At 45.3% G+C, this 13942-nt stretch overlaps 1 protein-coding gene across 1 annotated transcript; it reads right to left on the bottom strand.

The window, feature by feature from the left end:
- Nucleotides 1–2377: 2377 nt before the first annotated feature.
- On the bottom strand, nt 2378–9648 carry LOC106485056 (phospholipase A2 inhibitor and Ly6/PLAUR domain-containing protein-like). Its single transcript, XM_013943356.2, has 7 exons — nt 9552–9648; nt 9360–9461; nt 8442–8566; nt 7073–7189; nt 5704–5853; nt 5097–5237; nt 2378–2755 (listed from the first exon to the last, which is right to left on the bottom strand). The coding sequence occupies exons 3-7, from the start codon at nt 8488–8490 to the stop codon at nt 2532–2534; spliced, it is 681 nt and encodes a 226-aa protein (XP_013798810.2). The 5' UTR covers nt 8491–8566; nt 9360–9461; nt 9552–9648; the 3' UTR covers nt 2378–2531.
- Nucleotides 9649–13942: the final 4294 nt, after the last annotated feature.

Raw genomic sequence — 13942 nt, 5'->3', positions numbered from 1 at the left:
CCTTCCTGCACACCCCAGTCTATCACATTTCTATCAATCAGCTCTGCCTGTACCGCCTATAACCTGTCTACAACTAAAGCATCTGTTTCTGAAAGGCCTTCATGCTGGATTTGCAGACATCAAAAGCTCGTGACCCCCCTGGCACCCTTGGAGATTTGCTCTAATGGTCTAATGCTGTCTATATGCAGTAATGATGTGACTTTTTCCTCCTTTGGGTTTGTCAGGTTTCTGCTGTGCTCTGGTGTATAAAAGAGCCCTTTAAGATCTTATCCTTTTCCATATCAGTTTGTTTACAGTCTGTAAACAAGTCACCTGTCTATCCTCTTTTTCGTCACATCACCGGTTTATGATCCTGAAGACTTTCGCTGTAAGGCATTTTTCTTCGCACTTTCCATTTTAATAGCCTTTAAAAATGTGGAAGCTGGAAGAGGACCAAGTATTGACATACCAGTCACAAAGATACAGAGTTTCTTCCACTTATCACTCCCCCATTTATATAGCCACAGATTGCAACAGCTATCTTTGCCACAAGAATAAATTAGAAGTCAAAACTGAGTTACTTCTCCTCTCTGTGCCACAAACCCTTGTCAAAAACACTGCTGTCTGCCTTCCTCCTCTTTATTCTTCCCTAAATATAACCCCACCACCTTGACTTTCTGGAGATTTCTCACCCAAGCCCTGACCAGGCTGAACAAACCCCTTTAGCTTTTCCTTCCTGATAACATCACAGATCTAGGTTGAACAAACCAAAGAGTGAAGGGCTGAGCCATCGAAGCGGATGAGATCTGCCATGGGGGATGCCACAGACAGCAATGTAGTGTTCTGCATGAACGTGCAGGAGATGTGTTCAAGGATAATGTACTCACACAAATAGAGAATTGTTTTAATTCCAGGGTGTTATCAGATCTGGAAAAATGCTGAACGAGTGGGTCGCTCATATATCAGACTATTGGTGCCCCATCAAGGGGGAGCTGTATTCCCTCTCTAACATCCACTCTGTAACTGCACTGCCTCTGCAAATAATTAACTGTGCCTAACCAGACTCTTTTTCCTGCATGAAATCTGTATTATCACTACACTCCCCACCCCAAAAATTAATTCTCATTTTCATACCCACACCCCTGTATTAGCACAGATAATGTGAAATTCTCTCCCAACTAATTGGTGGGAATATTAGAAAGAAAGGAGTTTCAGTCTGTTTGGGAAGAAGGTGTAATCACTTCACTGCTGCCACATATTATGGTTTGGTTTAGGCAGTCAAAACTTTCCATAGCACTTTCTGCCACAGTATTGAGTTAAAAGATAAAATTGCATTGCTTGATCACTGTAACTCCTTGTCCAAAACACTACATGCTTGCACTGCGAGCTAGAACTATTATGGACAGACACAAACATGCACTTTGCTTAATAATCTTGTAGTCTCCTCCAAAAATGGGCTACCCTTTTCTAATGGGTTACACTCACCTGGGGACAGGTGGATAGCCTCTCCCAAAAACTGAAGTTTGCCAGCATCTCTCCTACACTGTACACCCTGGTGTCTTCCAGATCTTCTACTGTTTTATCCTCTTGCCCCCAGCCCTTACGACCTCCTAGGTACTGTGATGCTGCCTGACGTGCTGTTCTTCCTCAGTGCCTTTGTGTGGGACCCATCTGAGGAGAGCCAGCAGGGCAGGCAATGGCTGGAGAGGAACAGCCGGGTGGTGGTGGATGATCCATGTAGAAGAGGGGAGGCTTGGCCAGTTTATGTAAGTAGTTTGATCAATAGGATGGAAACAGGCATAGGGCTACAAATTGCCATTACTTGGGCTCCTAGCAGTCTATCACCATAGAAAACTGCCTATTTTATGAAATCAAACCATCCTAAAGCAAGTGCTTACTTTGGATAATCCTGAAACCTCGGATAAAACAGGAGAGGAATGGCTAGTAAGGCAAGAATAACCATGAGGAGAAAGGCTCTTGCCAGGAGCAGTCTGCTTGTAGCAAAGGGTCACTGACTGCTCTCTGAAATGGAGCCTACTTCATGACTGCCTGGAGGCCACAAGCAGCCCTCTGAGCTGAAGGACCTACCACAGACACCTAAGATTAAAGGGAGGGAAAAAGGGGCAAGCTACCTCTCTAACCAGAGTGAACCTCTCAGGAACTCACCTCAGGTCCTGCCCAGAGCCTGACAAAGTGGCTAGCCAAATACAGGGGACTTTTACTGAGACAGTGGACGTAGACTGTAAGAGGCTGTCATGAGAGCTCCTGTTGCTTGTGCAGTATAGAGGTATCACGTGCAGCCTCCCCAGGTCCTGATGTGGACAAAGCACTCAGAGAATGTGCAAATTAAACCTATGCAACTTTAAATCACGTTAAATCAATCAGAAAACAAAAGGCGTATAAGTACTGTCTTTATTCTGCAAAATAATAAGAGAACAAGAGCTGATACAGACCTCCATGCAGAAGAAGCCAGAGCAAACAGGAATCTGTGCTAACACTGCCAGACTTTTACAAGGACTTTTACTTTTTCCTTATCCCAGTCCTAGAGAGCATCAGAAAAGTACCTTCTCCAAGATTAATCCTGACAGGACAGGGAGAAAGAGGGTTTTTGGAGGGGAGGGCCCAGAATGCACTCTGGCCAAAAGAGAGGCTGGTTTGCATTTGAACTGCCTTATTTTCATGTCCATCATTCCCAGTTGCTTTTTCCCTTCTCCTGCATCATTGCATTCGGACAAGGTGGTGCAGCCCTTCATGGCAACTTTCATAAATAGTCCACCTGCACAGAAGAAGAAGTACATGCTATGTAACAGGGAAAACAGCCTCCATAGCTATTCCCTCCTCGGTCACAGAGGCTTGCGTTTTCTCCCTGAGCTCTTCCCATTCTGTACATCCAGTTGACTACAAAATCCACCAATCCATTCCTCTCCAGTCCCCTCCCCAAACAGGCTTGGAAGAAGCAGGAAGGTCACCTTGGTTGACCTGAAATACAAAGGAGCTTGGGTTTGCCTTTTCCTGCTTTCTGCTGAATAAAGATGATGAAAAGCTTTTAAATTGTTTTCTTTTTCTCAGGTAGAGATTCTTCTTTTCAAATCTAGCCTACTTCTTAAAGAAATAATGGTTGTGTGATGGTACTGCCTGGACTTATTTGTCTCTTGCTCTCTCTGACCCTTTCATGACTCTTGAACCAAATGACCATCTTTCAGTCAAATTTGGCGTAGTGGATGAGAAGCATCAAAGACATTAAAGGGTAGGGTTCACCTGGCTATGTGCAGCTATTTATGATAAAGACTGACAAATTTACTCAGGTAAATCCAAACTCTAAGGCCTTACAGGATCTAGCCAAGCTGGCAGAGAAATCCCATTCATACCTCCACTGAGGGAGGACCTGAAAACTGAACTTGCCACTTACCAGACACCAGGGCATCTACCTGAGAAAGAGACCTTAAAAATGCTGCAGCCACACAAAGATGCTCACATCTAGCCTACAGCTTGGACATCGAAGACAAGTGACCTGAGACTCAGCCTGTAGGAAGCCAGGCAGCCTTGTCCCAATGCTCCCAGAGTTCCTTGTTAACCTTGACTTTTCTCCACTCAGAATGGTAATCTACTCAGGCCTGCTGCACCAAACTAAAGATCTATGAAGAAAATCCTTATAGGTCAACAATTCCAACCAGTTTTATGGTTAAATTACCTAACTGCCAACAGCTAGGGACACACAGCAAGTCAGACAGGCCGTGTGTGACTCTTCCCTTTGATCAGGGGTTCCTAACTCCCCATTCAGACATTCTCAATATTCTCAGTCATTACTTTTTTGCTCACACTGCTCATGTTTTCTCCTGTACACAGGCTACAGAGGTCTGGAATGTTCTGCTGGATATTTGTATCTTGAGTACCAATAATGTATATGAGCGTTTCACTAGTTCCTCAACTTCCATTGCTCCCCCTGTACAATTGCTTATTTTGCTTAGCTCTTCACACTGCACAAATTTCCTTGGTTTACAATGGCTGATCAATCAAGTCAAGACAAGTTAAAAACCTTTTCTACTTCTGTAACACACAGTTTGCATCACACTTTTTCCATTGCGGTGACTAAGCAAATGGTTGTTTTCTCTTGTGTTGGCTCTGCAAAATGCTTTCTAAATCAAGGTTTGGACAACAGGTGTGTAAAATGTATATATAACAAAGATCTTGAGGCCTAATATTATCACTTGACAATAATATGATCTCAGAGAAACTATGTCCATAACCATACACAAAGGCTTTTTTCAGTCTGCTTTTACAGCAGGTGCTGCTGTCCTTGACTTCAGAGTTGTTTTTTCTGCCTGCTGAAGCATTGATGGAGCTGCCCTGAGATGTGGAAGTTTATTACCCAGGGGAGAGAGGGCATGAGAGGGAGCTTTTTCAAGCAGCCAGGGAGCTTGTTGTCTACTTTTCTCTCTCTAACCACAGTCTCTACAGTGGGGAATAAGATTTCTGAAGGAGAGCGTTTCATGTTGCTGGTGACCACTGCTGTTCAAAGACCACAAGTTCCCCTCACTAGGAAGGTCTTCATGTTCCCTGACCCCAGAGGCTCATCCACCACATTCATGAGGATGGACTTGTCTCTGACTCTCTAGGAGCAGGACCACCACTAAAAGAAACAGTATCATGTGCCCACAGCAGCCAGCATCACCTCAAGGGAAAGCTGATGGCTCTGTATTAGGAGGCGTCCTCTGTACTCCAGGAAAGTTTCACCTGAACCTCCTCTAAGTTAGCAGCTGGCTTAGATCTAGACACATCCTCATACACCTTAACTAGGACATTCAGGGTCTTGGTCAGATTTATTACATTTCCACATATCAGATTGCTTCATGAGTGCAGTTTTGCTCCTGGCCTCCATCATAGCATGCTGTGAGGTATTTCAGCAGTTATCTGTGCCTGACAGGGAAGTGGGGAGAAGAAAGCACCCCTGCTTTTTTTAATGAGCTTTAAGCATGTTCCCTTTCAGGTTTGTGTCACTTCCTCTGTTTCTTCTTCACATTTTTTTTGCCCTTTTTTATTTTTCTGTCATGCTTCCTCCTAGATTGGTTTTGCCAATTTAGCCAAAAAGATGACAGCACAAAATAAAAGATAGTTACCAGAATTTATCAATCCAGCAAGGTCAATGCATTGCGTTTCAGATCCAGCACAATTTACAGTTTCGTTACCACACTGGAAGGAGTCCATGCTGTAGCAGGCAGGACACTGTAATCCATTGGGCACATTGTCCACTGGCGGCACTGGGAAGAAAGAGATCGGTTTTAATAAGGGAAGGAGAGGAAGTATACGGGCTCATCACCCATGACCTCTTTAAATCCCCATGCAAAGGCCCATTCTGTCAGCAGCAGGAACAACAGAGTCTGTGTGGCCACAGACGGAAAAGGCTTTCCGTGCAGAACTGTGCTGCAGACTCTCTTTCTGAACCTGCTTTGTGCGAAATGGTTTATTTTTCCACTTAGCTTCCCACGGTAGGGGAAACTACTCACAGGGCTGTTCTGTGGAGCCCTTCCAAGCAAAAAACCCATGCTGAATCTCAGCCTGTCCTTGACCTGTCCCAAGAAGCATACAGGACCTGTGGTGAGGCCGTCCCTCCTGGGAGACAGGGCTGAATGCACCCCAGGTAGAGGCTTAGGCTAGAAAGCCAGACCTCAGGTTGGGCAGGCAGAGACGACTAGGTGACAGGGTAGAAACAAAAAGGCAACTTACATGAGGCTGATACTTTTTGACAGGCATCACCCACACAGCAGGCCAAGCCAGTTCTTCCTTTTACTTTCCCATAGTTCATGGTGACAGCACCCAGATGGCACACACTGGACATCAGGCAGGTCTTGATGGATGAATAGATTTCCATCCCCCCTGTCACGAAAGAGAGGGCAGTGCCAAGTCATTAACCACAAGATAACTCCCTTCCCCTCCCATTATTTCCTATAGCAAGAACTTCTCTGTCCCACTGCCTGCTACAGGGCCTTCCCCACATCCTGACAGGGGTTTGGGGACAGCAAAGCCACCCTGAAGGCAGCACTGAGGAACCTGGTGAGGTTAATTCAGAGCAACTAAGGTGGTGCCACTACATCTGAGACACTAATGAGGAATTTCTCCTTCTCCTCAACGTGTTTAAAGGGAGGAGGGTACAATTGCTCCCGACCAACTAGTGTGTTGCAGATATTTATCTTAGCTATAATGCCCCAACCTTAGAGCTTATGGGGCAACCCATGCACCTCTGACCCATAGCCCAAACTTCTTTATGTGCAGTCCACAAAGCACACAGATCCATCAGCTGCAGGCTCTGACATCCTCACACAGGCAAATCTAGTCTTTCCCGTGAGCCAGACTCAAAAGGCTTAACAGGAGGGGCAGAATGATTACAGAACTGCAGTCTCTTGAGTCCCCACCAGCACTGAAAAGATAAAGAGTCACTTTATGCAAGCAGAAGGAAGAAACACACTGGAGCTAGCAGCACCAAACCTGGCAGGATAGGAGCCAGCTTCCAGTCTAAAAGCCAATGGTCACAATAGTGAAGCTGGGTGATGGCTAAGGCCAAGCCACCAACGCAGCAGAGAGCGTAGTTGTGTATGACCTCAGCACCCAGTGCTAGAGGGCCAACTGTGGGGATGTGCTGTTAGCCCAACAGCGGTGGTGCCACCAGGCTACTTGGGGTCTCCTTCCTGCTCAGGGAAGGGGCTCAGACACAGGACAGTTTCTCCCTCCAGCCCGTGACCAATCTATCCCCAGTGCTAGATGTCAGCAACCTTGTATCCCTGACAGTCCAGTCCCTTGACCCAGCTACTCAGCTTAGCCAGAATTAAAAACCAACCTCACCTCCCAGTACGCTGTTTAGGTGTCTCCCCTCCACAACTCAGAACTAAGACCTCCAGGTAGGTTACTGTTCCTCAAGATGGAGAAATAGTGTGCTTTTCCCATCCCAGGCCAATATCTGCATCCTCTTTGAGTGAAAAGGAAAATGAACAACTCACCTGAGGACTTACCATAAGGCAGAGATGGGGAGACAGACCCATTCCCCAACCCTTTTCTGAAAGCTGTATTTGTAAATAGCCATAATGATCTTCTCACCTACCTATCGTGGCCTCATGCACAATGGTGCCACAGGTATTTTCATCACCACTACAGTTCTTCCGGGGGCCAGAGCAGGTTTTTCCTAGGCTGTGACAAACCTCACACTGAAAAGTGTTCCCTAAGGAAGGAAGTAGGACACATTCTTGGGTAGCAGTCACAGGACATTTCAATTCCCCTTTTATCCACATTTTGCTTCAGCATTTGATCAGCACTTTTCAAGTTCCTCTTCCTTTATTTTTCCTGTTTCATTGTTCAATTTGGGGAGGGGGGGTAGTTATTATTATTATTATTATTATTATTATTATTATTTATTCTAGTTTCAATTTGAATTTGGAGAAGTGAGGGGAAGCCTTGTCAAGATCATGTTTTACATTTTAAAGCCAGCTTGACTTGTCTCTTATAGGATGTTGCTTGGTTGGTTTTGCTGGGGATGCTAAGGAAAAAGACTCCAAATCCCCTCTGCTCTGACAGGCGTTCAGGCATCTCCTGGATTCCCAGGCCCCAAATCCTCTCTTTGCAGTGAGCAGAGCAGCCAAAGGGCTGGAGATCAAGAGGCTGCCAGTAGGTCTTGACTATGCTATTTACAAATTGGGAATGGTGTAGCTCTTCTTAGGCATTAGGGGAATCCACTTTATTGACTGTCTGCTGTTTCAGGACAAGAGCAGCTTAAGCAGAACCAGCATATCAGGTAGCCATCAGGAAACATTTGGAGAGGAATAAAGAGTTTATGGAGAGAAGCCAGTTTGTCTTCTCTGACACACACACTAATTTGTACCCAATGGTTCAGCATACAGATTAAGACACCCAGGGCACGCGTCAGCTCCCTATTCACAGGTACCATCACAGTACACGCCTTACAGTAGCTGTGAGACCTGCATGGGGTGGTAGCTATGACACAGAACCTCTGGGAGAGTGCTCTTCTGGAGCAGAGCTGGAGGGCAGGTGAGATAACATATAATGTCTAAAATGTCACAAGACCCACGGCATGAGCAAATTAATTGAGCCCGTAAGTTTATATCAGTGGTGGCTAGAGACTGATTCAGCCAACCAAAGGTCTGTCTGTCTTAGCGTGATCCAAATCCCTCTCTAGACTCTTGTGACTGCCTTGACTAGTTTGCTAGTGACCACTGTGGGAGCTCAGAAAACCAGCTCACATGTAGACACCTACATCTTCATCTGCAAGTTGGATCATAGCACCAAAGATCCCCTGTTCCACCCTGATTCACTATTCACCCCCATGTATGGCAAATCCCCCAGCACTAGGGGGGCTGCCTATGGCTCAGATGGCAGGAATGGCCCCATGCACTAAACAACAGTTCCCAGGCCAGTTCCACATCCCACAGCCCAGCAGATCCTAGCAGAAAACTTACCTGGATCTAGGATAGCCAGGAGGAGGCTGAGGCCAAGAGACACTTTCATGCTGATAGGATGTAAGGACAGGGAGCCAGCAGCTCTTGCTGAACACAGCACTGTCTATCACAAGGGCTTTTATAAACTGGGGGGAAATGGAAACGTCAGTGTTATTTGGGGAAGTGGAATTTGGAGACATGCTCTCAAGAATACAGATGCTGCAGCGTGCTAGCACTGGTGTTTATTTTTTCCTTTAAAGAAAAATTTCTTCCTTTTCCTTTACATATGGAACACTGCATATCTTTCCCTGGTTTAGAGTATTCAGGCTGTAGGAAAAGACTGGCTTGCCTGGAGTCTTTCAGGTATGTCTCCAGTGCAGACTTTGTTTGAACAACATTTTGCCTCTGCCATACATATAAATGCCTGAGAGGAAACCGTTTGAACAGCCTTGTTGTACTCTCACCATTAAGCCCAAAGAGGCCAAGTGTAGCAAGGGCCAGCCTGGAATTTTCCTCATGGCTGAATTCTTCCTGGCTGGTGTCCCATCTCCCTTCCCATTAAACGGTCAGGAGCTCTCACAACTCAGAGTGAGGCAGCAATGCAATGAACTTCCTCTCCAAGCTGGCATGCAGCCTCTCTTTGCAAAATGACTGCCAATGCACACCTTGGAGCAGGCTTGGTCTAGGGTTCCTGGAGATGAATGTGTCAGAGTTGCAAAGCGAGTACTCCAGGAAGCAGGTTTTGACATAAAACAACTTGGAAACTGATAAGATATTCTCCTCTTACTCTGCTGAGCTCTAAATTAAACCAACCAGCGGAGAGAAATCATTGACATGGCTGTGAGACAGCCTGGTCACAAGTTAGGTAATATTAGAACAGGTTTTCCAAGCCCTGAGATCTCATGATGAGCTAATGCTAAGCAGCAGTGACCAACTTACCATCTGCCCAAAGGTTCCCTGCTCCATTTGGAGGTTTTACCAGGATGTGCTGCCTCACAGTAACCATTCCCTACCCTGGAGACATCTTCTACAGCACCTGACCTGTAGCAGAAAGGACACAGCCAGTCATTTTATGGGGATTTTCCAGTATCTTTTTGCAAGAAATCTAGTCCACTGCAGAAGGACTCTCACCTTGAACGTGGCAGGGTTAGCTGTCCAACGATGAGCAAAGATGGTTTTACTGCTGAGGTTTCCTAGTGATGTGCAAACGAACTAAGCAGTATTTCTGGCTCTACAAAAGACTTCCTGCAAATCTATAGGGAAAATCACAGATCTCTCTGATGTTTCCACTCACTCTTTTGCTTTGATTTACTGTTTCTTTCTCCCCCTTACTGTCTGCTTTTCCCATTTGGGCCCAGCCTCTTCAGAGGAGAAGTGGTCTCCTGCCGTATCCAAATACATTAAATAATCCAGTGAGGCCTCTTGTCAGCTAAGCCCAGGGCATTATCATAATGGAAATTAGTGCAATTAGACTGGATAAAAGACTGGTTACCCCAATGTACATAAAGCTGACATCTCAAGAGGAGAAGGGAGAAGAGTACATTCACTTTGAATTTGCTTTTCAGTTCAGAAAGGGTCTAGTGTCACAGGCAATATGTTGTAAAGAAGTCAAATTTCTAGTCACAGCCAGTCCAGGATTAAAATTTGTTTCTCATTGGACCTAACTTCAGACTGAATAAAAACCTGTCTCCAGGCAGGCTGGGGTCCTCAAATCAGCATGTTCCTGCTTTTTAACTACATGTGGGACTGCAGATACTGATAGGGAGATGGGTGGATGTGGCTGTCTCTTGTGATTTTAATTTCATAGCCTTTCACTTAAGATGTTTATTGAATCTCCTGGGGAATTTTCCCTGAATGACATGATTGCACTAGCCCTCCTGAATTACACTGAACTCACCCATTTCCTACCTCTCATGTACGGAGGGTGTGAAGCTGCAGCCTTTTCATGTGTATTTTTAGAGATGAAACCAAGTGCAGCAAGGAGCAGCCACAATCTGCAGCAATAAAAGGCCTGGAAAATATGACTTATGAGAGGAGATGGAAATAATGAAGGTGCTCTGGGAATACCCAGTCATATCCCCATATATCTCCAAAAAGAAATAGAGTAAACTAGAAGGCAGGACAAGATGTCACTTAGGCTAGGCATTGGGGGAAGTTTCTAACACTGACAAGAGTGAAGCACTAGAGCTGATTCCCTAGGGAACGTGTGAATCCTCCAACCTGGGTGGCTTGGAAGAACAGGCTAGACAAATGCTTGTTGGGGATGATTTAAATAAATGGGATCCTGCTCTAGGGCTGGGAGATGGATTAGATACTGTCTCTCGAGATCCATTCTAAACTGGTGCCTATACTTTTATGATTTCACAGTGTGTATGATGGGCCTTGTCTTCTTGGGGATGTCCATGGGTCCAGAAGTAGAAGGGGTGATAATATGGTAGTCATCAAAGATACTGTGCAGGGAGGTGAGGCAAGGACCAGGAAGGTCAGAGAAATTTGGGGGCAGGAGAAGTTTGAAATCCAAACCTGAAAATAATATTGGTGGGAGGGGTTATTATGGGCAAAGGGGAGGAGGTCAAGAACTGGACAGACATCCAGTTTCAAATTCTGTTTCCATTGCAGACTCTCTTTGGGAAATCAACTATGTTTATGCAAGAGATCACCAAGGGTTACTAACTCTGTGAAACCACATCTGACTCAGGAAGCCTTGGCATTGAAATAGCTGCTGATGGCAGGGTATTATGGAAGAGGAAGTATCATATGTGTTTTCAGGGTCCTGTACACCACTGATAGCTCTGATATGACCAGTAAGAGAGAACAGGCTTAATAGTGTCCCAAAAGCCCAAGCATGGTTTCTGTGGGAGCAACAGAGGAGAAGCATCTCCTATAGCTCCCTTTATCTAAGGTGCAAAAGAACAGAGCCACAACATTTTGGGACATTTTGATAGACAAATCATCTGCAGCCCATAAAAACAGCTCTAGGAGAATTAAACACACCCATTTTTCTGAGCTGACTGCTTGCTCTCCAGAACAACTGGAGAGATTGGCAAAACCTGCCAAGCTGGTTAACCAGGCAAGGAAATATAAGACAGAAACCCTAACCACATGGTGCAAGGATTAGAGTGCTTGTCTCAAACACTGAGAGCGGGAGGACCTGTTGCTGTACTGCTTGCTTGCAGGCTACAGTCTGAAGAAGCTTTTAACAATCACTTGTCTCTGCTGTAATTGCATAAATTAATAAACCAGCCCAGCTGTGGGAGGTCACTGTAAATCTAATTCCCACTCCTGATTAGGATCGTCCCACCAACCCAAAAGCAGCCCCTCCGTTGTGTTTCCCCACCACTGCTGAACTGCCTAACCCCAGGCCAAGCTGGGGGTGGGGGGGGGGAGGCGGGATTTACTGTCTCTCTCCACCTGATTTGGGATCAGGGCTTGAAACAGGAGCTGGGGAGAGAGGGGTGGTGGCACCGAGAAGGTTCACATGAGCAAAACCTTCCTTTCACGTGTGGTGGCAGCGGCTGGATCACAGCAACCCGCTGTCTCCTGCCGGCCTCTCCAAAGGAGCCATTTCTCCAGAAAATAGCTGGGCTATAGGCTCGCGGCCTCGTTTCCACCCTGTGCGGACTGCTCACACATAGTTACTGCACGTGTGAGAGTTCACAGCCCTGTGGGCTTGCCAGCGAGGAGGTCAGTACACACCTCAGAAGAACAGTACCTATAATAAGGTGCTAATTGCTGCACATTAATTTCCCATGAGGACACTGCCGTGCACAGCAGTTTATTCACTTTGAAAACGCTGCACTTGTCACTAAGAGGGTACCAGCAACAGGGTGAGGGGGGAACTGCACCCCAAAATGGAGCTCAGGGAGAGACTCGCAGGGGCCAGTGCTAATAACAGGTTCCCCTGGAAGAACAGGGTCCCCGACAGCCTGGTGCCGGAGCTGGGTCCCAGCCCGCTGTGCTGAGCGCTGCCCTCGCTCCCAGCCACGGCCACGGGCTCCCACCACCAGGAGGGACCTGCCCTGCCTGAAGCTGCTTTTTTTCTTTAAGGGGTCAGTTTTCAGCCAGGTCGTTCCCTTATGAGGAGAGCTACTGTTGACAAAGGATTTAGGAACCTGGGAAGAAGAGCTAAGAGGGCCTTCATTGAGCTTTTTGAAGAAAAGATTGGAAATCACATGAGTGTGTGGTCTTAATAAAACAGTTACTTAAATGTTTTCTTCTGTGGCTAAAAAAACATGATATTTAACATGTTATCATACATGTGCAACAACATCCCAGTGAAACTACATATAATCACCTGACTGAATATAATCAAATCATGTAACTTCATGAGATCTAAACAATTAAAGGAGTACAAAGGACATTTTATTTTACTTTTGAGCCTACACAATTAATGGGAACAATGGTGCTAATGCTGATGAATTTTTTGTAGCCTGGTCAGCAATTATCTCTTCAATTAAAATAATTGCCAGGGAATCCAGCTGCTTTTCAGACATACTTGAATGATGATAGATTTGCATACACATTAGCATGCTGAATGAGTCGTCTGCACTTGCATTAATGATCAGCAATGTCTTCTTCAAACAATCAAGACAACAGCAACTACTTAATCCTATCCCCTGGTGACAATGCAAAAAATAAGTCCTTATTAGACATTCATATTTCAACCTCCTCTTCAGTGAATTGCTTCAACATGCAAGTTAGTTAACATCTGCCAGCAGCACAGCTAGTTTGCTAAGAGTGTCCAGGCTGTCAGCTGAGGCAGATCAGTCTGCCAATTTTAGCTAGTCTATTAAGCTAAAGCTAATGCTGCCAGGGACCGGCGTCAATAGACAATGAATGTATAAGAGAAGAGGAAATTATTTAATATGATATTAATATCCATGCATTTTACTTATTATTAATGACAGTGGTCATGGACTACTGGAATAAAATTTCAACATTTTAGGGATGATAAAAGTGGTGATAAAGTTATACAAATGGCTGCCATTTACAGCACTCTGGAGTTTGTGAAGGAAGCAAAGAACAGAACAGGAATTTATAAACTTCCCTTAAGAGTCTAATTTTGTAAGCAAAAGCAGAACCAGCCGAAGCCAGCTTGGAGAAGAGGCATCCATGGGCTGGAGGTGTTAGATTGAGCTGAGGGATTTTGTAATACAAAGATTCATTCATTCATTTACTCATTCAGTCTTTACCTCTGGCTATCTACTGTTCACATCTGGACACATCTGGCATGGGAACCCTCCTTGCAACAGACTATGAGATACTTAGAAATAGGAAATGTGTAATGGTAAAGGGATTCATTTTTACCATTAACTGCTTTATTCTTGAAAGTGTGACTTTATCACTTTCCCACACCTCTCTTCCCACTCAGCCAATTACTAACCAAGTCCCATCAGCAGGAAACAAGATCGTATCATGAAATGTAGTAGTCATGACTGAGTAAGATGTGCCTTGGAAATGAGCAGATGCAGCCAAATCCGAAAACTGAAAAATAAATCTGTTACCAATAGGCCCAAGACAAA

The sequence above is a fragment of the Apteryx mantelli genome, chromosome Z (assembly GCF_036417845.1).
Source record: "Apteryx mantelli isolate bAptMan1 chromosome Z, bAptMan1.hap1, whole genome shotgun sequence".
In the NCBI taxonomy this organism is placed as follows: Eukaryota; Metazoa; Chordata; class Aves; order Apterygiformes; family Apterygidae; genus Apteryx; species Apteryx mantelli.
The sequence above is the reverse complement of the archived record's forward strand: the minus strand, read 5'-3'. Positions and strand labels throughout refer to the sequence as shown.